General features: G+C 37.7%; 3 protein-coding genes and 1 pseudogene across 5 annotated transcripts in view; all 4 read left to right on the top strand.

Annotated features, from left to right (window-relative positions):
- The window catches only part of LOC107549760 (SLAIN motif-containing protein 1-like), a 17074-nt gene extending 3201 nt beyond the window's left edge, over window positions 1-13873 (top strand). The window contains exons 2-9 of one of the 2 annotated variants that reach the window (XM_016230932.1): window positions 2044-2180; window positions 4644-4760; window positions 7749-7847; window positions 8889-9038; window positions 9370-9705; window positions 12665-12844; window positions 12960-13242; window positions 13660-13873. In XM_016230932.1, the coding sequence (XP_016086418.1) occupies window positions 2044-2180; window positions 4644-4760; window positions 7749-7847; window positions 8889-9038; window positions 9370-9705; window positions 12665-12844; window positions 12960-13242; window positions 13660-13735 (1378 nt within the window). In that variant the 3' untranslated portion in view covers window positions 13736-13873. The remainder of the gene's footprint in view (window positions 1-2043; window positions 2181-4643; window positions 4761-7748; window positions 7848-8888; window positions 9039-9369; window positions 9706-12664; window positions 12845-12959; window positions 13243-13659) is intronic. The other variant, XM_016230933.1, reaches the window with a different exon arrangement.
- Window positions 13874-16198: 2325 nt separating this feature from the next.
- Window positions 16199-17585, top strand: LOC107549762 (p53-induced death domain-containing protein 1). Of its 2 annotated transcripts, XM_016230935.1 has the most exons (5): window positions 16199-16289; window positions 16738-16811; window positions 16913-16985; window positions 17069-17232; window positions 17311-17585. In XM_016230935.1, exons 3-5 carry the CDS (start codon window positions 16965-16967, stop codon window positions 17543-17545), a joined length of 420 nt encoding a protein of 139 aa, XP_016086421.1. In that variant the 5' UTR covers window positions 16199-16289; window positions 16738-16811; window positions 16913-16964; the 3' UTR covers window positions 17546-17585. The 2 variants fall into 2 exon arrangements, with proteins under 2 accessions (XP_016086421.1, XP_016086422.1); XM_016230936.1 differs by lacking the exon at window positions 16199-16289 and having other exon boundaries at window positions 16717-16811.
- Window positions 17586-20883: 3298 nt separating this feature from the next.
- On the top strand, window positions 20884-23700 carry LOC107549759 (kelch repeat and BTB domain-containing protein 7-like). Its single transcript, XM_016230931.1, has one exon. It carries the CDS (start codon window positions 21185-21187, stop codon window positions 23042-23044), a length of 1860 nt encoding a protein of 619 aa, XP_016086417.1. The 5' UTR covers window positions 20884-21184; the 3' UTR covers window positions 23045-23700.
- A 322-nt stretch (window positions 23701-24022) lies between these two features.
- Window positions 24023-26005, top strand: part of LOC107549761 (ras-related protein Rab-33B-like) — a 4095-nt pseudogene continuing 2112 nt past the window's right edge.

The following is a 26005-nucleotide window of genomic DNA, read 5'->3' as shown; positions in this document are numbered from 1 at the left end:
CAACTTTACAGATCTTCTTTATGCACCAAGAGCTTGTAACACTCCAAAGAGAAAGGAAAAATTGAAATCGCATCATATGACCACTTTAAGAGTCAGCCACACCTCAGCTCATTCTAACACGCCCCCACATGTCTACCTCACTATGTGGGAAGATTTGCATAACGCCGCCCAAATGTTCACGCAAAGAAAGAAGGCGTAACTTTTATTCTCGCTGTAGTATTGTTGTTGCCGCCGCATATCACAATATGGTAAGTGACGTAACATTTCCTTCACACGCTTGAGGTATTCGGCCAATCACAACACACTGGATAGCTGGCCAATCAGAGCACACCTTGCTTTTCAGACCGATGAGCTTTGTAAAAATCGACGCGTTTCAGAAAGGCGGGGCATAGAGGAGAAACAATAATGTACAGTATGTGGAAAATAATGTGTTTTTTGAACCTTAAACCGCATAAACACATTTCTTTACACCAAATACACAAACTAATGTTATTTTTAGCAACATCATATGACCCCCTTTAAGACCGTTTGTCTTCTAAATGTGAAGTGCAAAGATGCATAAATATTTGACTGGTCATTTGTGATGATTTCACACCAGATGGTCAAAAGTAGTCTAACTTGAACCTGTGCACTATACAGAAATGAAAACAGATGAAATCTGGCCTGTCTTTGTTATGGGATGAAACATTAGTCTTGAATGCACAACTCCTGCAGTGGGACTCATTGAAAATAATGAGTCAAAACTACTTGGATTCCACTTGGAATCTCTTATACAGAAGGGGCAGAAGTTTTCTTGAACTGAATTATTTAGTTCACGTCACATCCATAATATAGTTTTTTTCCTCATAACACTCTTCATAATATATATATATATGTTGATACTTTTATGTTCAGCTATGACCACTTCAATATTATCAATATATTTATACATTAGACTTCAGATTTCAAAGAAAATGGTCTACTGAAGATTCTGTCACTTCCTGTCACATCCATAATGCATGCCTATTTGCCTGTTTTGGGGGGCTTAAATATACTTTAGAAAAACATATTTTGCCTGTCGATTCCCCAGATTGGGTGCTTTGAGAATATGCATTACCAATTGAAATACTGTAAGATGTTTACTTGTACCGAGACATTTCAGGTGTCATTATAGAGTTCAAATGTCACATCCATAACGCTGGAATTGCCCATGCTGGAGAACTTGTGGAGTTCATGCAACTTGATTGCTGCCAACACAATCTCATGGCAGTTTGTAACTATTTTACATATAGCTGAATTGGTGGCTGTTTAGTGGCTATTTTCATCTGAATCATATTGTACGAATTCTTACAAAATTGCTACCTCACAAATACTTGTTTTATGTGTTAAGTAAAAGAGGGACAAACCAAATACTAGGACATTATTAAACTAGGATTATAATATAATTTGTAATGACATAAAAAGTAATTTTTGAAAAAAGTACAAAAATGTCACTATGGTCTCAGATGTGAAGCCCACTTTATTTGTTCATACAGTATGGCACAGGATATTAAGATTAAAATATGTATTTAAAACGGAGTTTTATTCAGTGTTACATCTTCATTAAAACCAAAACAATACAATAGATAACATCAGGACATTCACGGAAATGGGTAGACATTTGATCAAGTCGAATAAACATCATTCACATCCTGAATTCTAATTTAGACCTATATTTATTTTGTATTCTTGCAAAATAGTAGGACTCTTTTAATGAGTGAGATCATGTTTTTATATTCGATTGTAGTTTTTTATATTAGATGTTTTTTTATTAGATATGTTTTCAGGTGAACACTTATTGTCTCTTTTAAACATGTGACTACGATTTACTGAAAGCAGATAGTGGTCATATATGCCTTTTAATATTTTAGGTGCTGTTTCAAACTATACCTTTTAGTCAGCTGAACTAATACAAATATTATTAGGTTCATGATTAAATTCATGAAGCATCCAGGCAACACTACAATAATGAAAGTGTGCAAAAGTACAGATTTGGATGTTTTGACCAAGCTTTTATGTCACCAGGTTGTACGTGTCTCCGAAAGCAAAGTTGTTTCCTCATCTTCTCCTCAGTCCTCTCCAGTGGTGCAGACACGTACTGGACAACCCCAGACCAGAGGTGGAGTTAGCCAAACGCTCATTGTGCTACAAACTGGACCAAGGTACTTACCATCATTGCCATGAATATAAAGTATGAAATGTGAATGTCTAAAATGTCATTGTTGTTTATGGCCAAATTGAGCTTGAGGGATAGGGATTGACCATTATAGATTTTCTTTAAAGAAATAGTTCACCCGAAATGTACTCACCCTCAGGCCATCCAAGATGTAGATGAGTTTGTTTCTTCATCAAAACAGATTTGAAGAAATGTAGCATTACATCAGTTGCTCACCAGTGGATCCTCTGCAGTGAATGGGTGCCGTCAGAATGAGAGTCCAAACAGCTGCTAAAAACATCACAATAATCCACACCACTCCAATCCACTCCCATCCATTTGTAAGAAATTCATTGTTAAGATGTTTTTAACTTCAAACCATTGCTAAAAGCTCAAATAAGTGTCCTCTCTCCATAATATTGCTTTCTCCAGTAAATAATTTGTCTCATCTGTATCAAGAGAGAAATATGCACAGATCAAGCACCGTTTACAAAAGTACACTTCCTACAGGTGCATCTCAATAAATTAGAATGTCGTGGAAAAGTTCATTTATTTCAGTAATTCAACTCAAATTGTGAAACTCGTGTATTAAATAAATTCAATGCACACAGACTGATGTAGTTTAAGTGTTTGGTTCTTTTAATTGTGATGATTTTGGCTCACATTTAACAAAAACCCACCAATTCACTTTCCACTCAACTTTCTGTTAACATGCTTGGATACAGCACTCTGTGAACAGCCAGCTTCTTTAGCAATGAATGTTTGTGGCTTATCCTCCTTGTGAAGGGTGTCAATGATTGTCTTCTGGACAACTGTCAGATCAGCAGTCTTCCCCATGATTGTGTAGCCTAGTGAACCAAACTGAGAGACCATTTTGAAGGCTCAGGAAACCCTTTCAGGTGTTTTGAGTTGATTAGCTGATGTCACCACATTCTAATTTGTTGAGATAGTGAATTGGTGGGTTTTTGTTAAATGTAAGCCAAAATCATCACAATTAAAAGAACCAAAGACTTAAACTACTTCAGTCTGTGTGCATTGAATTTACTTAATACACGAGTTTCACAATTTGAGTTGAATTACTGAAATAAATGAACTTTTCCACGACATTCTAATTTATTGAGATGCACCTGTAGTTCCTAACAAAAATGTTGGTGGATTTTAATGTGAGAGAACAACAGGGGATGGACTTTTTCACTGGAGGAAGTGTTATTATGGACTAGTATTTTAGCCGGAAGTGACGGTTTAAAGTTAAAAACGTCTTTTGGATTTGTTTATTACAAACACAGAGCTTTTCACTTCACAAGATGTTAACTGATGGACTGGAGTGGTGTGGATTACTTGTGGATTATTGTGATGTTTTTATCAGCTGTTTGGACTCTCATTCTGACGGCACCCATTCACTGCACATGATCCATTGGTGAGCAAGTGATATAATGCTACATTTCTCCAAATCTGTTCTGATGAAGAATCAAACTCAACTACATCTTGGATGGCCTGAGGGTGAGTAAATTTTTAGCAAAATTTTACATTTTGGGAGAGGTATTTCTTTAATGGAATCTAGATATAATGCAGATACATATACAATTTAATTATAGAAAACTGTAGATGTCTAAAAAAAATCTGAAAATGAAGAGTGGAAGGCTGGGGAGTGTTTAATGTTACCCAATATAATATATAACTTGATAAGATCATAAACAATAAGAACTTGAGGAGATAGAAAATGATCACTGCAGTGTCTTGGTAGCTAAAAGGTGAATAGATAACCTACATTTTCTGTACTTGTGTAGTTCAGTTATGATGCTGGAGGGGATGGTATCCATAGAAACGACTCCTATATAAATCTGCCTGCAGAATCAGCACTAAATAATACAGATGTATTGAAGACTGTCCTGGGGACATTGTGAAATGTTTTTGTATCAGTTGTTCCTTTGGATCAGTCCAAACATAAATGATGTATGAGGTGCATATACAGAGATGAGAGCTTGGCTCTCTGCAAACTGGGTCATGAATACATCTTTGTTCCAGCAGCCTCTAAAAACCTTTGTTTTTCTGGGTAGCTGTGAATGCTTGTTTTTATGCGATCTTGGAAAGGCTAATTGTTAAGGTACGCGTAAGTACTGTGGTCCGCTTGACCACCAATAACTTATTCAACCCATTTTCACTTTTTTAAAGGAATAGTTTGTCCCAAAATGAAAGTTCCGAGCCTTTCCTTCTTCCATGGAACACAAAAGGAGAAATTGAGAAGAATTTCCTAGTTACTGTTCTCCTACATTTCTTTATTGTTTATTTTTGGATTAAATAAAAATAATTCAATATTTTTAACGTGTTCAATGTGGACCCCATTGTGTAAATTGATTTTTAAATATATTTGATATATCCTCATTCACAATAATACACTAATCATACTGTTAATATATTAATGTTGCTGTGTGTAATGTTTTTTATTAATTGCACTTCCTTTTCCCATTAGCCAAAAGATGGAGAGGCGTCCTCTCTTCAGGCATTCTGTACAGTCCTGTAGACAGACTCTCTTCTTTAAGCAGCTGTTCTAAACCCTTTACTAAACCTGCACTAACTGAGCAAACAGGTAACACGTGTGCCTGACTCATCCTTACCTAAGACCAGAAACACTTTCTCATTATTATTCATTAGATGCTTTCTCTAACTCTCTCTAACTGCTAATAAAGGTACTGTACTATATGTCTGATAGTTTGTACTGTGTATTATTCAGTCCATTGTGAAAAAGAAGTACACTTTAGCATACTTTTACAGAAATTATATACCTTAAAAGTGAACTGAATGTAATGTTTTCAGCCACTTTGTTTAAAAATGTATTAGTGTTTTAGAGTATGTATTAGAGTCCCATTGAGATCAGACAGGCTGAATCTTTTAGTGTTTTCATATCTCAAATCTCAAAACCCATTTTTTCAGAATAGCTTTTAGTAACATATGTATGGTGTTTATTTTACTTTTATTTTATTTATTGTTATTATTATTACTATTATTTTATCCTTTTTATTTGTGTAAAGCGACTTTTAAAGGTGCTATAGAAAATAAAGTTTATTATTATTACTTATTATTATTAATATGAAATGCAGTTAGCAGAATTTTAGAGTGCTTTTTGATCCATTTAAGTAGGACTAAAGTACATCTTTATATAATTCTTTTATCTTTGAAATATGGTTAAAGTATACTGCTGAATGTGCTGATAAACGTTCATGGTAAACTAAAATATACTTTAATAATTTTTATTGAAATGTATTATTGTAATTTTTATTAAATGCATTTATTGTCATGTATTTAAATATATTTGTAATTACACATTTCTAATAATGGAGTTGCAATTTAAAACATATTAACTTTAAATGCGATATTAAAGGGATACTCCCCCCCAAAATGAACATTTTGTCATTAATCACTTACCCCCATGTCGTTCCAAACCCGTAAAAGCTTCGATCATCTTCGGAACACAATTTAAGATAGTTTGGATGAAAACTTAGGCTTGTGACTGTCCCATTGACTGCCAAGTAAATTACACTGTCAAGGCCCAGAAAAATATGAAAGACGTCGTCAGAATAGTCCATCTGCCATCAGTGGTTCAACCGTAACGTTATGAAGCGATGAGAATACTTTTTGTACGCGAAGAAAACAAAAATAATGACTTTATTCAACAATTTGTCTCCTCTGTGTCTCTCCGCATCACTGTAGCGCCATTGTGGAGAATATCCACTGAACGCAAGCAGCGTACGCTCTTCTGTGTCAGCCGCGTCACAAGGATACGTTTTCTACGTGTATTTACGCTTTGATTTGAACGAAAACAGCGCATCCATGCAGCGCGGCTGACATGTACGCTGAGCGTAACGTAAATATAAGAGCGTACGCTGCTTGCGTTTAAAATGGCACTAAGGTGATGCGGAGAGACACAGAGGAGACGAATTGTTGAATAAAGTCGTTATTTTTGTTTTCTTCGCGTACAAAAAGTATTCTCGTCGCTTCATAACGTTACGGTTGAACCACTGATGGCAGATGGACTATTCTGATGATATCTTTCATACTTTTCTGGACCTTGACAGTGTTATTTACTTGGCAGTCAATGGGACAGTCACAAGCCTAAGTTTTCATCCAAAATATCTTAAATTGTGTTCCGAAGACGAACAAAGCTTTTACGGGTTTGGAACGACAGGAAGGTAAGTGATTAATGACCAAATCTTCATTTTGGGGTGGAGTATCACTTTAAATGATACTTTACATGTGTAAAGTACTTGTTTTAGTAAAGTGTACTTCTTTAAACTATTAAAACAATGATATAATAAAATGTATTTAAAAGCAAAACCTTTAACTTGACATTATTCCAAAGTGCACTTTTTAAAGGGTTAGTTCACCCAAAAATGAAAATTCTGTCATTAATTACTCACCCTCGTGTCGTTCCAAACCCATAAGACCTTCATTCATCTTCGGAACACAAACTAAGATATTTTTGATGCATTCTGAGAGCTCTCTGACCCTCCCATAGACAGCAAGGGTACTACCACGATCAACGTCCAGAAACGTAGCAAGGAGATCGGTAAAATAATCCATGTGACATCAGGGGTTCAGCCGTGTATATTGCATATTCTCCAAAATGGGCTAGGGTGACGCGGAGGAGACGAATTGTTGAATAAAGTTTTTTTTTTTTTTCTTTTGGCCACAAAAAGTATTCTCGTAGCTTCGTAATATTACGGTTGAACCCCTGATGTCACATGGATTATTTTACCGATCTCCTTGCTACGTTTCTGGACGTTGATCGTGGTAGTACCCTTGCTGTCTATGGGAGGGTCAGAGAGCTCTCAGAATGCATCAAAAATATCTTAGTTTGTGTTCCGAAGATGAATGAAAGTCTTACGGGTTTGGAACGACACGAGGGTGAGTAATTAATTAATTTTTGGGTGAACTAACCCTTTAAAAGTGTACTTAAGTATGTCAAGAAACAGTCATTAAAGTGTACTCTCTTTAAGTACACTTAAGTGGCCTTTCATTTAATTAATATATAATTACAGTAAAAAAATACTTTTTGAAGTACACTACAACTGTAAACTTCTTTTTCACAAGAGCCATAAGTATAATTGAACTATTATTAATAGAACTATTATACATTTTTGATTGAAATATACTGGTAAACTACGTAGTTGAGAAACATGAAGTCAGAATAGCTGAGAAAGAACATATTGATGTTTTTTCAGGCATCGGGTATCATTTCCTTCAATTAGCTCAGCATTTTTCAAGCAGTGTGAAATGTGAGACATCACAGATGAGTTGTGATGACCTCATGGTGTCTGGAAACATTGCCGCATATGTTCCAAGAGGCAAAGATTTGTCACAGAAGGTCTGCATATGATACTGGTTGTCAACTGGTTTTGCTTTAGGACACAGATTTTTACAATGGACAGCAAGTGGCAACCCAACACAGGACTATAATTATTCAGCAACAAAACTGAATTTTATGTAGTCTATACTGTGTGGTTTTGCTCATTGTTTTTAAAGGCCATTTTTACTCACCATAGTCTGATATATATCTATCAACTCTCTCCTGACCCAGATCCACCTTCACCAAACCATCAGAAGTCTCTCACAGGGAGGAACTGCTCAAGCCTAACCGAAAGATCTCCCACATTCCTCTATCACATGGCTACACACAGTAAGCTTGACCAAGATCATCATCGTGCTCCACAAAGCATACACACAACTTCCAGTGCTGTATTTCAAAAGTTTAGGTCAATAAGATTTGTAAATGTCTTTGAAAGATTGAAAGAAGTCTCTTCTGCTCACCAAGGCTGCATTTCTTTGATCAAAAATATTATATTATGAAATATTAAAACAACTCTATTCTATTTTAATATGTAGTTTATTCCTGTGATGCAAAGCTGAATTTCAGCATCGTTACTACAGTCTTCAGTGTCACATGATCCTTCAGAAATCATTCAAATATGCTGATTTAATGCACAAGAAACTGCTTTCTTTACTTTCATTTACGGCTTTCTTATTATTATCAATGTTGAAACAGCTGTACTGCTTAATATTTTTGTGGAAAACATACATTCAGGGTTTTTTTTGACGAACAGAAAGTTTCAAAGAACGGAATTGATTTGAAATAGAAATCTTTTGTAACATTAGAAATGTCTTTACTTTCGTATCCTTGCTGAATTCGTGTAATAATTTATTTCTTAAACAAAAAAAACAAAAAAAGTCTTACTATTTCAGACCACTTTTAAAAAATAATCACATTTTCTCATATTATATTTATGGATTGGTTCAAACCTTAAATTTTGATTTACTATTGGATTTTTACAACTTAATTTCACCATACATAATATGATAGTACAATATCATATTATCATATTTCATTTAAGATAAAACTAAAAACATTGTTAGTCAATGTTTAATTTATGCATCATATTTTCTGTTATGTACACAAAACAAAAATTCAGCAGTCAGTAAAGCAATATGTATTCTGCACATCAACACTGTGTGTCAGGCGAAAATACTATTTAAACAAAATTATCTATTTTATTTTTTTCTTTGGGGAATGTTATTTGCTATAGAGTTTAGTTATTAGACAAAATGAACAAAACAGGACACCATGATTTTCAAACAGTATAAAAATGCACTTTAAATAAATGTTTTAGTTTTTTCAGTCAGTGCTTTATACGTGAGATTTAATTCTCCTTGTCTCTTTCAGGTAATAGTCATCGGCAAAGGCCTCTCAGTCCTCAGTCGTCCATAGACAGTGAGCTCAGTGTCTCTGAGCTGGAGGACGAAACCATCCCTATGAGCTATAAGCTTCAGGACATGACTGATGTGGAGGTCATGGCCCGACTGCAGGAGGAGAGTACGTCTGCTTAAGATTGGATTAAAGGGATAATTCATCCAAAAATTACAATTCTGTCATCATTCACTCACCCTCATGTCATTTCAAACCTGTATGACTTTCTTCTGTGGAACATAAAAAAAGATTGAAGAATGTTGGTAACCAAACACTTTCAGTTCCCATAGACTTCCATTGTAATTTTTGTTCATACAATGGAAGTCAATGGGAACTGAAACTATTAGGTTACCAACATTCTTCAAAATACCTTCTAAAAGTGTGGATTGGGGACAAAAAAGTATTTTGTACTTAGGATGCTTCATGTAAACCCATTGACACACGTGTTTGTGTTTAGGTCTACGGCAGGAGTACGCGAGCACCGCTGCCACGGCCACACGCCGCAGTGCCAGTTTTTCGGTGCACACAGGTGCGCGCAGGAGCATGAGGAGTGAGGCTGAGCTGGAGGAAGAGGAAGAGTACGATCAGCTGTCCGCTCCGCAGCCGCAGCTCTTCCGTACATCCTCCATGCAGCGCAGCACGTCCCACTCACAGAGCCTCTCCAGCATGAAAGAGTGCCGGCGCAGCCCCTCCACGCCTCAGTACCTCAACAGCCTGTCCTTCCAGCAGCTGCACATGCCCAACCTCAGCTCCAGTACAGCTCCAGAGACCCAGAGTTTCAGAGCCAACACAGGTCAGACTACACACGCTCTTATCAAGCGTAGACTGAAAATATACTGATAACAATAGCAATTCAACAAGTTCAAACTATATTTTAGCATTCTTGAAGTAATGTTAAAGGGGTCATATGATGCGATTTAAATTTTTCCTTTGTCTTTGGAGTGTTACAAGCTCTTGGTGCATAAAGAAGATCTATAAAATTGCAAAGACTATAGTCTCAAATCCAAAGAGATATTCTTTATAAAAGTTAAGAGTACCTACCTAAAACGGCTCGTACCTACATCACTATGTGGGAAGATTTGCATAACGCCGCCCAAATGTTCACGCAAAGAAAGAAGGCGTAACTTTTATTCTCGCTGTAGTATTGTTGCCGCCGCCATGTCGTGAATGCGCTGTGTGTTTCATTGTGAAAGCGAAACTACTTTGTTTGGTCTTCCAAAAGAGGAATATGTTATTACGTCTCTTGAGAATACTGGATTTTCCATGCAAGCAAGGTCAAAAAATGCTTTTGTTTTCTCAAAATATGCATTTAATATCACCTCATTTTCCAACGATTATCAAACGATTCGTTCGAAGCAGTTGTAAGATTCAGTCTCTCTAAACTCCTCCTTTCCGTGAGCTACTCTGCTCTGATTGGTCAGATGGCCCAGTCTGTTGTGATTGGTCTACCGCCTACAGCGCAGGTCGGAAACGATACGCCCAATGCCATAGTTCTGTATTTTGATACAGATAGGAAATATAAGCATCTATTATGTATCATACTTACAGGTTGTGATTCAGTGGAGCCAGCTGGTCCAAAAACTGGGAACTGATCCATCTTTCAAGAGCAAGCGTTTTGTAAATCCCGCGTTGAACTCCCCGAGATTGGAGAAGCAGTCGTCAGTAAAAAAGATTGGGGTTGTACAGCTGTGGTACAGTGGAAAAAATGCATTTTAACCACTGATTCTTTGCAGCCTCATCTTTCGGAAGTGAAAATAAAACAAATTTACTTTCACAGCATAGGACACGGCATCTTCTCGTCATGATGTTAAGCAACATTTTTTAAGGGCGGATCAAGTTGTTTGCGGCCGGCCAACGTAGAACATAGGTGGGAATTATGCAAATGTGTTACCCAGTGGCGTGTAGCCGTCACGGAGGTGGGATTCGAATTACTGACGACTCGTTTAGGTGATTCAGAGTCGATTCTTTCTTTTGGGAGAAAATAACTTTATTTATCGTGCACTATTGGCTTTAAAACTTCCCAGATTATTTACATTCACATACAGTTACATTACACACTACATGAAAGGCAATATTCAAAATGGCATAATACGGGCACTTTAAAACTAAATAGGGCTCACAACCTGCTGTGATATGCTCACCTTGGTCCATTAGTTGTATCCTTCATTGCCTGGAGGCCACATTTGAAGGAGCCTTCGAATTGGGACAGCCTTCGGTGACACAGTCAGTCTTTGAATGCAGCTTTCGAAAGATGAGGCTCTGAATTGGGACATTATTGTAAACTTGATTTTTAACCATTCTCCATAGCAACATGCTGGTTTATCGCTCCACTCTCTATGTTTTGATATGAATGCAAGGTAGATTAGTGTGCAGAGCAGTGGGTCTCCAGGACCGGAGTTGAGAGCCACTGATTTGCGCCATCTTGTGTCTGGCAACCAAAATGAAGTAAAAATGGTCTTTTTTACCTCAACGTTAATTTAAACGTAAAACATTTGATAGAATTTTATAAGATTCCCCAGTTAAAGCAAGAAAACAAAAACAGCAAACTGGTCAGAGTCGTAAAAAGCTGGATGAGAAAGAACATAGAGAATAAAGGAAGAGATGTGAAATTATAATGTAATATCATTGAAACTGGTTAACTAACTAAACTAGTCCATAGAAAAAGTCACGTGAATTGCACATTAATATAAATGAAATAAAAATAGCTCTATCATCAATAATGAATGTTTATTCACATAACATTTATTCACTTATGTAGTAAGTAGTCTTATAATACATAAGTGAAAAACATGTGGACCAATGGTTCTCAACCTTTTTGAATCCAAGGCCCCCTGTTGTTCAAGACAACAATAATTATAAAATTGGGAGTGTCAGTATAGTTAAAAAAAATTAACCACAATTCATTTTGTGATTTCAGAAGTTTCAGGAACTGTACGTTCTTTAATAAAAAACAATAGTTATAGAGGGGGAACATATGATTTCAGTTTACATCTTGTTTTTTTAGCATTTTATTTAAATTAGGTTGTTTCAGTGTATTCTTATAATTATCAATCATCATCATCATCATCATCATCATCATTTAAATTATTTTAAGTCATTCTGAGGCCCTCTTGGAATTTTGCTGAGGCCCCCGTAAGTGGGTCCCGGGCGGCCCTATAGACTGTGCTTACACAGACTATAGACCAGAGTTGTGTATGTAATATATACCACAATATTAACTTCTTATTATTGAATTGTAAATAAATATCACATTTGTAACTGGTCAGTGTTCAAAAAATGCTGGGAAATCACTTAATGTAGCCCTACAAGAGTGATTACTGATAAACTGTCTGAAAAAAAGAAAGTCAAGTTTTAGAGAAGAAAAAAAAAATCACCCACTGACTTTCAAACTGCTACATGGTAACGAATTTCTACTTCGAGGACATTGATAGAAATGTAGTGGAGTGAAAAGCTGACTTTCAAACTGCTACATGTAACAACTTTCTACTTCGAGGACATTGATAGAAATGTAGTGGAGTGAAAAGTACGATATTTGTCTTTCAAATGTAATGAAGTTAAAGTCATAAGTTTCCACAAAAAATAATACTCAAGTAAAGTACAGATACTCAAAAAGTGTACTTAAGTACAATACTCAAGTAAATTTACTTAGTTACTGTCTGCCTCTGCTATAGACTATACATTACGCTTTACCTAAATACTTTCCTTTTGTGCTAGATTGCCCGTTTTAACATGCATTGTCTTTCTTTTTTCAGACAAGCTAAGGAGGAGCATGCCAAACCTAATTCGAGCTCCCAGCATTCCCAGTGTTATCAGTGTGCCTAATGTTCCTGCTCCGACCGCTCACATTGCCACATCGTCCTCATCTTTGTCGTTACTCCGAAACAGTCAGAGTTTTGATTCCCACAGTGGTCTGACCAAGATACAGTCTGCAAGTAAGACTGTGACACTGTCGAAACATCACATTAAATTGGATGATAATTATCTTGTAGCAGATTATATCGCACTTTGTCATGAACTTCAGGTCAAATTTTATTGCTCTCTGTTCAGTCTCAGTTCCATCTTTGGGCCAGTTACAGCAGCGAGTTCAGAGCGTGGGCAACTTCTCAACACGGCCCCCTCTAAAAGCCACAGCGTACGTGAGCCCTACCATCCAGAGTGCCACCACAATGCCTTCCTCTGTTAGTCTCAGCTCTATCCACAGCAGCAGCAGCATCCCTCTCCCCAGCAAACCCGGCACCCCCTCCTCCAGTCGCAGCGCTCTACCTCGTCCTGCCTCCTTTGTTGGGACAAGTGGGGCCTCACGCAGTAAAATTGCCCAGCCCATACGCAGGTAATCATTCACAATTCTTCCTCCTCTACTTGTGTAAGTGTAAATATTAAGATAGAAAACAGTTGTTTTAGATAATAATAATATTTCTGTATTTTTTATCAAATAAATGCAACCTTGATGAGCATAACAGACTTTTTTCGAAAACAATAAAATCTCTTTCTGAATCAAAACTTTTGAGCAGCAGTGTAGCTTAATGTTTTAAAATGATTTCATTAATTAATTCATGTTTGTTCATAATTCATTATATACAGTATGTAGAAATTTACATTAACCAAGAATAGTAAATGCTGTCAAAATTGTTCATTGTTAGTTTGTGATTGTAACAAATTGATCATTATTGGCAATATTTTTATATATACTTTAATGCATAACACATTTGAGTATTGCTGTCATTAACACTAGTCACTGTCGTTGCAGTTTACTGGCCCCGCCGAAGAGTGTCTCTGCTCTGAGCTCCCTGCGTGACGGCAGCTGGAGGGATGGCTGCTATTAAACTGCTCTGACCTTAAATGTCTCAGGCCCAGCTGGCTGGGCACAACTGTTGCTTATAGACCTGAAGTGGAAATAAAATAACATCAAGTGATTTGAAGTTGAAAAGTACTGTTGGTGGGTGGTGGAAGGAAGGCCTCCTGTAGCGAATCCATGCATTTTTGTAAGATAAATACCCATATTTCAAACGTAATAAACCCTTTTTTCTCACTTCCGCTGACTGTGGTATGTGGAAGACGTTCAAGCCGATGGCGAAGGACGTATGCGTCGTGCGCGTGCCTCTGAGAAATGCAGGAGCAAAGGAAACAAAGTTACAAAAGGAAAACCAGTCTCCTCTTGGCTTATATCAAAATCCTCCGACATTTTTCTTTATAAATCCTCGTTTTGTGCTTCTAATTTGTGAATGGCGTTTTGTTTTGTTTTGTCTCCGCGTTCGTCACTAATCACGCAACGTCGAAGTCTTATGTCATCCGCTGGAACGGCTTCCGCTTATGACAGTCAGCGGAAGTGAGAAAAAAGTGTTTATTACGTTTGAAATATGGATATTTATCTTACAAAAATGCATGGATTCGCTACAGGAGACCTTTATTCATCCCCCAGAGCCGTGTGAGGGATGTTTTATTACGGATGCACGCACTTTATTTCATGTCTTCTGAACTGTTGACAACCAACACCCGCTTACCCCCATTGTAAGGCTTGGAGGGGCCAGGACAATTTTTAATATAACTCCGATTGGATTCGTCTGAAAGAAAGTCACATACACCTAGGATGTTTTGAGGGTGAGTAAAACACAGGCTAATTTAAATTTTTGGGTGAACTAACCCTTTAACAAATGCAATACAGCACCACTGCAATATGCCTGATGGCTGAAACCCAGAGTGTTATGCATACAAGTGTTTACTTGCAAATAATTTGCCTAATTGCAGCACAATTTTTAAACCATTGAAACCAATTGTCAAATTATATTAATAATTAGATATGAATCTAAGGACAGTATTGGTTTTGGTAGATGTTATGATTTAATAAGCATAAGTCATTGTCTCTCAAATAGCACTTTTACTGTTATCTTGCATTGTTACATTAGATAACCAGTATTGCCAGAGTAGTACCTGAATGGTTTCTGCTGTGCAAGTTGCATTCCTTTTTTAATAATGTTGCCAATTATGTTGCAACATATGGCAAGAGAATTATTTGGGTGAATTAAATGATGCATTTGTAAAAGCAGACGAAACTGTAAAACACTGTATTTGTTGAAGTACAAATGCAGCCTAGAATAAATGGCAGCAATTCCAGATTGTATGTTTACATGATGCTCGTGATACAGAGCATTGTGGACAAGACATTTGCACATCAAATGGTAACATTTGTTTCTCTTTTTTAAGAACTGGTTTATGATGGAAGGATAATAGATCGTAATTTTTTCAAATGTTGAATAAAAGGCTTTTGAACTGAAATATAATGTTTGGAAAAGTTTCATACTGTACCTGGGAACAGAGGATATCAGTAATAGGGAACTGAAATATGATATTCAAGAGAATATTTACATTTTTGGAAAACCCTACTCCTCCTAGGCTGTTTGTCTGATTTGCACACAATTTGGGATGCACCATATTGAGATACTACTAAATGTTAGCAAAGGAAGTTGGATTCATTAATCGTTTAGCAAACATGGGCATATATATTTTGGGGTCATATTTGGTGTCATAATTATTATTTTTCAGCGTAAAATGGCAATGTTTCTAAGATGGAAGAATGCTGTTTTTGTAACAGGGAAAATATGATTTTCAAGACAAGTTGCTATCTAATATAACACCCAGATTTTTGACTGTAGAGGAAGTAACAGTACATCTGTCTAGTTGCAAATTGTAATCCAAGAGATTCTGTGCACTGTTTTTTGGTCTAATAAGTAATAGCTCTGTCTTATCCGAATTTAATAGGAGGAAATTATTGGTCATCCTTTTAAATTTTTAACACTCTGTTAGCTTATATAATTTAGAAGTTTCATCTGGTCTTGTTGAGATATATATTTGAGTATCATCAGCATAACAACGTTTTTCTCTAACCTTTTTCAAAAAATTTTCAATTTCAATTAACACATGAGAAAATTGTATCCATGTGTGTTAAAGTGCAACATGGATCATTTGTCTGAAAAATCATACTGGTCTTCTCTGTTCAATGTTGTGCATTACTCACTCCATCTACACTACTGTTTGAGCGTCACAATGATAAATGTGGGTCATGTGACAACATTGAATTAACACGGTGGGTTCAGTAATGCATCATGACATATTTCTTTCATGAAAAATTACTGTATCTCTGATATTCTGTTTATTTCTGTGCATGACTCTCTTCATTTCCACGCCACAATGGTAAATTTGGCAAGAGTGGTCATGTGACAACATTAACATGCTAACCCAACTTTTTATTCCAAAATCAAATGCACTCTTCAACAACACTGGCCTCAGTCTTGTCCAAATATTTATGCACAACTGTACATCTTGGCTTTTTTAACTGTGCAGGCTGGAGGATCTGGAGTTAAACAATGAAGAAGAGAAGAGGTCTGGACTTGGAGCTATTCTAACTTAACATGTAACACATGCATAGAACCAGTTCAGCTAAAGAACTAGATGCACTGACAATATACTGTAGTTTTACACATTTAGATTACAAAGAAATCTGTGAAATGCTTATAGATCATTAAATGTTTATTTAACTATATGTCATAATATAGGAAATATATTTGTCAAGTTGACAGACATGATTAAATATGTTACTGTCCTTTTAAAATCAAGAGATAGTTTTATAATATTTTACAATATCTCTTTTAAGATAATATATAGTGTAATATGTCTATAAACACATGCATGTTGTGTTGTGGTATATAAAACAAACCCTTATTTGTTAAAGTGCAATCATTTCAAAATTATGCTCACTTACATTCACTCCACTAAGTGAATTCTTAATAAAAGCTTGAGTGAACTATGTGATATTTTAATTTTTAACCAGGCAGGTTTGTGTTGGACAGTCTCTCTGACAACCACTGACCACTCCAGTCACATTAACATCAACAGTGTACATTTGTAAGTGTTTTAAATTACATTTTAAAAAGTGTTGTACTTTTTACTCATTTAAAAAGTAAGTAGAAAGACATTAGATGGTACTGACAGACTCTGCATTGTAGCTCTTGTTTCTTGCCTGTGGAACCAACTAGAATCCTTGTGTAAGTGGATAAAATGCCAAACAAGGCACAAGAGGTGAGTCGTCTCTACAATATTGTTAGTAATATTAACATTTTTTTCCCATTATATGTCCATGCATACTGTACTTTGTCCTTTAGGATGCGGTGATCAATATGAAATCTGTGCAGGAGATTGCTAAGCAGTTAGGGTTTGAGTGGACTGTTTTAGCATTTGAACTTGGATTCACCAGAAATGAAGTCAGACAGTTTCATGCCACATCCAAAGAAAAGAGGGTTCAGGCTCAGAGAATGCTGGAATCATGGTGTGTATTAATTAATTTTTAAATTTTTTTAAATGGGCGCTTTGCTATTTTACACAGTATTTTTTATATATATGATAGGTATGAGCGTTCCTGGGACAAACCGAACAAAACCAAGCTGCTGCAGGACGGTCTTGAGCGGGCGGGCCGTCGTGATCTGGCTGAGAGGCTGCGCTGCCTGCACTGGGGTCACCAGAAGCTCAGTCGCAGAGTCGAGCTGCCCTCTGCCTTCCCCTTCATCATTACCGTCCACAAGACCATAGACAACAAGGATGCCTTGAGCAGGATTAATGTGCTTAATCGCAGTTATAACTAAGACCATTTGGCAAAGAAAATTATGTGAGCTAAAAGTTTGATGCCACTAGTGAAAATGTTGTTGTAAATTTATTATCTAATATTTTTCATTACAACTCAGTTGTGAAAAAGAAGTGTGCTTAATTGTGTCGACTGTAAACTTGTAGTTTACTTCAAATCTTTTAGCTGATTGCATTTAATATACATTTTCATTTGATTGTAATTAACCTGTTTTAACAATTAAGTGTCTGAAAACATTCCATTCAGATCACACTTAAGTATATTCTTTTAACGTATATATTTTTTCCATTCATTATGTTAATTTTATCCATCATGATTTGAGAATGATCCAAATTTTCAATGTGGCCTCAGACTTCCTAGTGTACATGTTCACTAGTATTCAATAGCTTTAAATATTCATATATTTTTTTTCCCAATACACTCCTCATGAAACCGTTCTTTCGGTTACCAATTACATAAATCAATTTTAATTCACTGTTCTATCATTCAGTCAAACTGTCATGCAATACATTTATTTACTGTATATTCACAATGCATTTACTCATGTTTTGCTGTTTTGATAATAAAAATGTCATAACTGTGTCTTAGCATTGTAAGCGCTACCTTTAAAATGTGTTCAGGCTAAACTGCAGTGCTGCTTTATTGACCCTAATCCCCTTGAAAAGCAGTTAAATCTACTTAAGTTGAATGCTCAAATAAACCATGACTGTCCGGTCTGACAATTTTATGAATTATTTTTTAAATCAGAACATATTTAATTACAAGTAAATCTTAACTGTGTGTGTGTGTGTGTGTATATATATATATATGTATATGTGTGTGTGTGTGTGTCAGGGGCGTTTCCTCTGAGGAGGCAAGGGAGGCAGTGCCTCCTCAAAATATTGGATGAGTAAAAAAAATTTGTAGTACAAAAATAAAACAACGCCAGTTTTACAAATACATTAAAAAGTATAAACCATCATGAACAGCACTGTAGCAACAGTGGAGTCATTCAGAATCCTGGGCACCAGATATCTCTCAGGACCTGAAGTGGGAGTTCCACATAGAATCCATTGTCAAAAAGGCATACTTCCTTCGCCGGCTGAGGAAATTCAACCAGCCACAGGAGCTGCGGATATAGTTCTACTCTGCAGTCACTGAATCAGTCTTCTGCACATCTATAACTGTCTGGTTCAGCTCAGCTACTAAAACTGACCTCTGAAGACTACAGCAGATAGTTCGGACTGCTGAGCGAAGCACTGGTCCAACCCTCCACACTCTCCAAGAACTGCACTCATCCAGAGTGAGTAAAAGAGCTGCGCAAAATCATTCTGGACCCCTCACACCTAGATCATTTCCTCTTTGAACTGTTGCTGTCTGGTCGGCGTAACAGAGCACTGAGCACCAGAACGGCCAGGCATAAGAACATTTTCTTCCCTCAGGCAATCCATCTCATGAAGTTAACTGTACAATAAACATTTAATACATAACTACATTTATTTATTTAACACACCATTCTTCTTATTCACATTTCTTTGAATTTAATTGTACATAACACACCTGTACACACAAATACCATCTATCGCCTATTTTGTATATTGTGTTTTTCTTCAAAAATGTGTTGTATATTGCTATCTCCTCTTACTTACTCTATATTTATTACCCGTGTCTTGTCACTGTCATTCTGTTTGTGCTGTGGAAGCTTCTGTCACAAATTCCTTATATGTGTTAACAGACCTTGCAATAAAGCTCTTTCTGATTCTGATTACAGCAGGAGTCAGTATCTCTCGCCTCTCTTGAGCCCAGTTTCACTTGGCTTAAGCCTAGACCCAGACTAAAATGTAAATCTGAAAGAAACTTGCACTGATTGACCTTAAAATATGTCAGTGCCCTTGTTTTGTCTCAAGATACACACCAGTAATGTTTTTTTTTTTCTAAAGCATGTTAATAAAACTTACTTAAATGTCCTAATTGAACTATGGCCTAATCCTGGCTTAGTCTAAGCCCTGTCTGTGAAACCAGGCCAGCCTCGTGTTTGTGCGCACTCGCAAATCATGTCTGAATGAACAATATGATGGCATTAATGGGAAGACTAATTAAAAAAAGTAAGTAAACAACTCGCACACTTAGATATAACCACTTTGTTATACGTCAAAATAAGATTTAAAATGGCATGGAAACGTGATCTGTGGGAGCATGAGCGTAGAATACGCGGGAGATGTGTGGGATGTGTCACGTAGAGATTTTCAAGGGCCAGTGTGAATGAATCTAGATTTAAATGCAAAGAGACAAGATAGTCTATGCATGACCTGACGCTTCCTTTGTATCCAAAACGAGGCGATGTGAACATTACTGAGCACTGAACACTCTCCTGTCTGTTTCATTCATAGGGAAAGTCCAAAACAGACTCATAGAAGTAATAACTTATAATGTGCCAGGAAATCCCTAATACGGACAAAGGCATCCAGCTATCACTGTATCTAAGCTGAATAAAAAGCAGAAACGTTTTGACTGATAAAACATGAAGACAATAAACACACGATTGCTACAATTTGTATATGTGTTTTTCCAAGTCATCTCCAGGTAATAAATAAAGTATATGAATAATGCAGTGCTAACTGACATATCATTTATTACAGTAACCTGTAGAAACTAGAAAATATATTTTCTTCTTTATTCTGCGATAAAAATGTCAAAAAAGTGTTTGTAGTATATATTAATCAATCATAAAATTCAAAAATACTTCAAAGCGAACTATTAAAAATAATAGCTGAACGTAAGTTCACAAATAAAATATATTGTTTAAATTGTTACTGCCTTAGGTTATTATTTTGGAATAAATGTAAAATGCTTAAAACCCTAACTTGATGAGATGCATACTTGGCTTTAATAAATAGAATATTATATAAAAATATAAGATATAGTTGTTTCTTTCTTTTGTTCTGATAGTGTAAGTAATGTTTATTTAACCAAGAAAATGTGACTGGGACATGAATTTACATTTGATGAAACAAAACAAATGAACTGCATACTTTTAATGCAATACTTTCCATTTTAAAAAGAATATTTCATATTTGTAACTAAATCTATATTTTATATATTATGAGGCTTGTCATTCTGGACAAAGCTATAGCAGGCCAACCGAACTTAATACGGAGCGCTGAGACTGGCTACGACTCAAATCATAGTGAGCTGCCTACCTAGAAGGCACTGTTGGGTCGCAGCACTTGTGGTATCACACTAAAGAGTGTGCTACTAAGACTAAGTGCACTGGCCAACGCTGCCCATAAATGCTGTCTATGTAGGCGGGTTAACGCAGGCGATGTGACCAATCAGCGCCGTGTTCTGCAGCTCGGCGGCAGCAAGCTTGAGTGAGACACGCAACGTCGATTACTCGAGATCAAAAGCCTAGCGAAATGAAATTAATCGGGACGGACATCGCCGCTGCCGATCGTTTGTCCTAAAATAATTCGTACAGTGAAAATAAGGCCCGCGTTTCATTCATGAAACATGTCTGCATTGTCAGGCAACAAGGAAGCGGTGCCTGCAGCCCACAGCTTGTTGTTTTCATGACACGTTGAGAGCTGAGGGAGATCTGATGCCGGCGCCGCCGCAAACTGACAGGATTTAGTTGCGTTCGGACGGAGAGAACGGGCTCGACATGGCCTCGGTCAGCTGCTTCGGTGGTCCGGAGGAGCTCGAGGACACGAGTCACGCTGTAAGCTTGATGAGAGAGCTGAAATTATTCTTCGACTCGCAGCTGTTAGTCGACGTGACTATCGAAGTGGAGCCTGACCCGGAGCAAAGTGTGTCCTCAGGCTGCTCAGGAAAAGTTTTCCAGTGCAACCGAAATATACTGGCCGCCGCGAGCCCGTATTTCAAGAGCATGTTTACCGGAGGGCTGTATGAGAGCACTCAGAGGAGCGTCACCATTCACGAGGTGGACGCCCATTCAATGGCTGTCATAATCGATTACTGCTACACTGGCAAAGTCACAATCACTGAAGGCAACGTGCAAAGGCTCTATGCAGCTGCCAACATGCTGCAGCTGGAGTATATCCGGCAAGCCTGTGCCAACTTCATGACCAGAAGGCTGGACCTTTCTAACTGTGCAGGGGTTTTGAAGTTCGCCGACACCTTTGACAATCTGGAGTTGAAGAGCAAAGCTCAGGCGTTCATCGCCAAGAACTTCGTCCAGCTCGGTGCCAGCGCGCGAGAGCTTTGTGAGCTGGACCTGAAGCAGGTTAAAGAGATCCTCACACTGGATTCTCTGGACGTGGACTGCGAACGCAAAGTGTGTTCGTTTGCAATCCAGTGGGTTGAGAATAACCCGCATGCGGATGCTGAAGATGCGCTGCAGGTCCTTCGATGCGTGCGGTGGGCTTTGTTCTCAGACAAGGACAGGGTTTATCTAGAAGGCCTCAAATCAAAGCCTTTTATAAAGAAGTATCTTTCGAATGTCCTCGACGGGGCCGGCGGTGAGCCGAGCGCTATGATTTCAAAGGGCGTACATGCTGCCAAACAAAGAATCGGCAAGAGTGCAAAAGAAATGGTGCTTTTCTTCGGACGGCCAAATGAGCCTTTCATGTGCTACGATCCCTATACGGACGACATCTATTCTATGGCGTCCCCGGTCATGAACCTCACCAATCAGAACTTCAAGCGCTCTCCTGTGGAGACGTTTTTGGTCTGCACCACGCCAGAGAACAATCTGTATCTCGCCTCGCACCTGTCCAAGCACTTCTGGGTCTACAACCCTCTGGTAAATTGTTGGCAGGAGCTTGCGGAACGACTTCTCCGAAGAGTGCACTCGTACATGGGCTACCTCAACGGGCACCTGTACGTTCTGGGAGGCAGGGATCCGGTATCGGACGCCAGGCTCAAGGAAGTAGAATGCTACAGCATTCAGAGGAACCAATGGGGTTTTGTGGCCCCCTTGCCGCATTCTTTGGGAAAGATGCAGGTTGTGACTGTAAACGAGCGGCTTTATGTGGTGAACAAGAGGAGGATGCTCAGCTACGAGCCGAAGAAAAGCCTGTGGCTCCAGCGGGGCTCTCTGAAACGCAGCAAACTCCACAAAGCGTGTGTTTTTCAGGAGCAGATTATATGTTTGTGCGATATCCCCGTGGTCAAAGCCTATAACCCAGCTCGCGGAGAATGGAGGCGGATCGGTGACATTCCCATTGACAGCAGCGCTCTCAACTACCAAGTGGTGCAACACAACAGCAAACTGCTGCTTCTAACTATCGCAATAGTTCATCACAGCAAAAACCGGCTTGTTATACACGAATACGATCCCACTCGGGACTCGTGGAAAAACGTGGCCACCATGTTTGGATTGTCCTTCGGATCCATAAGCCTCTCCACCCGGGTTTATACCGCGTGCTTGGGGTCCGGTCAGAGTTTCATCTCGGAGGAGGATGACGACAGCGGCTCCAGCGCTGACTGGGACTTCGATGGATTGACTGACGCAGACTCTGACTCCGGCAGCTCAAGCTCCTTTTCAGATGAAAACTGGTAGCCGATGCAGTTCAGATGTGTCAGAAGTGTGTAATAGAGCCAAACGTGAACATGCTGCAAAGTATATTGCGATATAGGCGTTGGAATGATTAGCCGGTTTCGGTGTGGCTAGAACCTACTTGAAATTCATGCTGTTATGATGAGTGTTATTAAACAAATGCTTACCGTGTCAGTGAATGATACCGTGTCTCAGGATTATAAGAGAGGTGCAAAGAATTGCTAGTATTTTGACTCTGCCGGTTTTTGGTGGGCATAAATAACGAGCAGTATTACGCTGGACTCTTGAAGAGGGTGCAATGGGGCAAACAGCCCCTCTTAAAGAAAACGGGGTTGATTCTGGTCTCAAAGTTTATAATGAGCACAAAAATATTCAGTTTTATTTAATACTGACAGTGCAGTTTAATTCACGATAATGAGGTTTCCTTCAAATATAAAGGCCTGGTTTGTTGAGGTGATATAGGGGCAATGAATGTAGACACTTTTGGTATAGCAGGATAACGTTTAGATACATTATTAAGATCAACCAGGAAGGATGGAGCATTTACTACAGTATATTACACATTTAATTTCCTCTCAAGTATGCTATAACTACACCTTATTATTCTGCTATTAGTAAGCATACAATATATACATCTTTGAACGATTAGCACAGTTGCACCCTACCTCAATTGACCTGTTTGTTCCTTATTTGTATTGTTGTTGAAATGTTACAGTTGTCTGTTAAATTATCACGTTTATGTAATCTAATTTATAGGGTTGGTCCAGTTAATAAATCTGTTTATACTTTATATAAATCATTTTACTCATTGTTTTTTCCGCTTCAGGCGTTTTTACCATAGACTGAATGTTTTTTTTTTACTAGGGTTTTTTTATATGCATGAGCAAAGGTCACTAGAGTTCACGTTGAGAACTCATTCTTATCCTCTCGCGATATTTCGCGAGTATCATGGCAATAGAAGACACTTCGTTCTTATCCTCTCGCGATATTTCGCGAGTATCGGAGCTATGGCAATAGAAAACACAACGGGCAGCAATGATTTCGCGACGATTTCCACAAGCGACAGTGTGGCCAGTGACCCGTGTCAGGAATATGACAGTGCTCGGGCGAGGGTCTTTAAGATACTCGTTATTGGGGATTCAAATGTTGGGAAGACGTGTCTAACTTTGGGAGATTTCTCCAAAACCCCGAGGCAACAATCGGAGTAGATTTCCGAGAGAGAACCCTGCACCTCGATGGAGAAAACATAAAGGCAAGGATCCGTGCAGCAGAGTTTAGTTCACAGATCCTGAAGAACGAGTATTTATATTCCTCTCTTCACAATGGACGTGCTGTGTGACTGTTATCCGAAGTTAGATAAACAACACTTTAAATATTGTAAATGGTGTCATTGTGTTTAAATAGAGTATTACTATACTATCATAACTGCTGTTCAAAAGTTTTGAGATCAGTAAGATTTTCAGTGTGTTTTAAAGATATCTCTTCTGCTCATCGAGGCTGCATTTGATCAGAAATACAGAAAAAACGAATATTGTGAAATATTGCAATTCCTGTGATCAAAGCTGAGTTTTCAGCTTCATTGCTCCAGGCTTCAGTGTCACATGATCTTCAGAAATCATTCTAATATGCTGATTTATTATCAATGTTGGAAACAGTTGTGCTGCTTCATATTTTTCTGGAAACTGATAATTTTTTCATGATTATTTGACGAATAAAGTTAAAAAAGAGCAGTGTTTATTTAAAACAGAAATATTTTGTAACAATGTACTGTTCAAAAGTTTGGGGTCAGTGTATGTATATATATATATTTTTTTTTTTTTTTTTTTTTTTTAAAGAAATTAATGCTTTTATTCTGCAAGGATGTGTTAAATTGATAAAAAGTGATAATAAAGACTTATATTTTTTTCTACTAAAATAGAAAAAAAAACTATTTTAACTAAACGCTGTTCTTTTTTAACTTTATTCATCAAATAATCCTGAAAAAAGTATCACAGTTTCTAAAAAAATAAAAATATTAAGCAGCAAAACTGTTTGCAGCATTGATAATAAATCAGCATATCAGAATGATTTCTGAAGATCATGCGACACTGAAACCTGGAGTAATGATGCTGAAAATACAGCTTTGCATCACAGGAATACATTATATTTTAAAGTATATTAAAATAGAAAACCATTATTTAAATGGTAATTATATTTTACAATATTACTGTTTCTTCTGTATTTTTAATCAAATAAACGCAGCCATGATGAACAGAATAGACTTCTTTAAAACGCATTAAAAATCTTCATGATCCCAAAATTTTGAACAGCAGTGTATATATTTTAAAGGGGTCATATGCGATTTCAACTTTTCCTTTCTCTTTGGAGTGTTACAAGCTCTTGGTGCATAAAGAAGATCTGTAAAGTTGCAAAGACTAAAGTCCCAAATCCAAAGAGATATTCTTTATAAAAGTTAAGAGTCAGCCACACCTACCTAAAACGGCTCGTTCTAACACGCCCCCACATGTCTACCTCACTATGTGGAAAGATTTGCATAACGCCGCCCAAATGTTCACGCAAAGAAAGAAGGCGTAACTTTTATTCTCGCTGTAGTATTGTTGCTGCCGCCACCGCCATGTAGTGAAGGCGCTGTGTGCTTCATTGTGAAAGTGAAACTACTTTGCTTGGTTTTCCAAAAGAGGACGATATCTGCTTCGCCATGCCTAGAGCTGATCTGTGCTGGTTGCTGAGGAAATACAACAACTTCGCGCTGTGGGTCGCCGAATCGGCTTTCACCGTGGACGAAGCGGAGTCCAGCCCGGGGTCGTCACATGTGGTTGCCGCAGCCATCACAATATGGTAAGGGGCGTAACATTTCCAGCATCATATGACCCCATTAAAGATACTACCATCTTTCCCTGAGCTTGTATGTAATTATAAGTTCTGCAGTATTAATAAAAAAAGAACATAAGATCGACAGGTGCA

The sequence above is a fragment of the Sinocyclocheilus grahami genome, unplaced genomic scaffold, assembly GCF_001515645.1.
Source record: "Sinocyclocheilus grahami isolate Dianchi unplaced genomic scaffold, SAMN03320097.WGS_v1.1 scaffold380.1, whole genome shotgun sequence".
In the NCBI taxonomy this organism is placed as follows: domain Eukaryota; kingdom Metazoa; phylum Chordata; class Actinopteri; order Cypriniformes; family Cyprinidae; genus Sinocyclocheilus; species Sinocyclocheilus grahami.
Note: the sequence above shows the minus strand (reverse complement) of the source record. Positions and strands in the feature narration are given on the sequence as shown.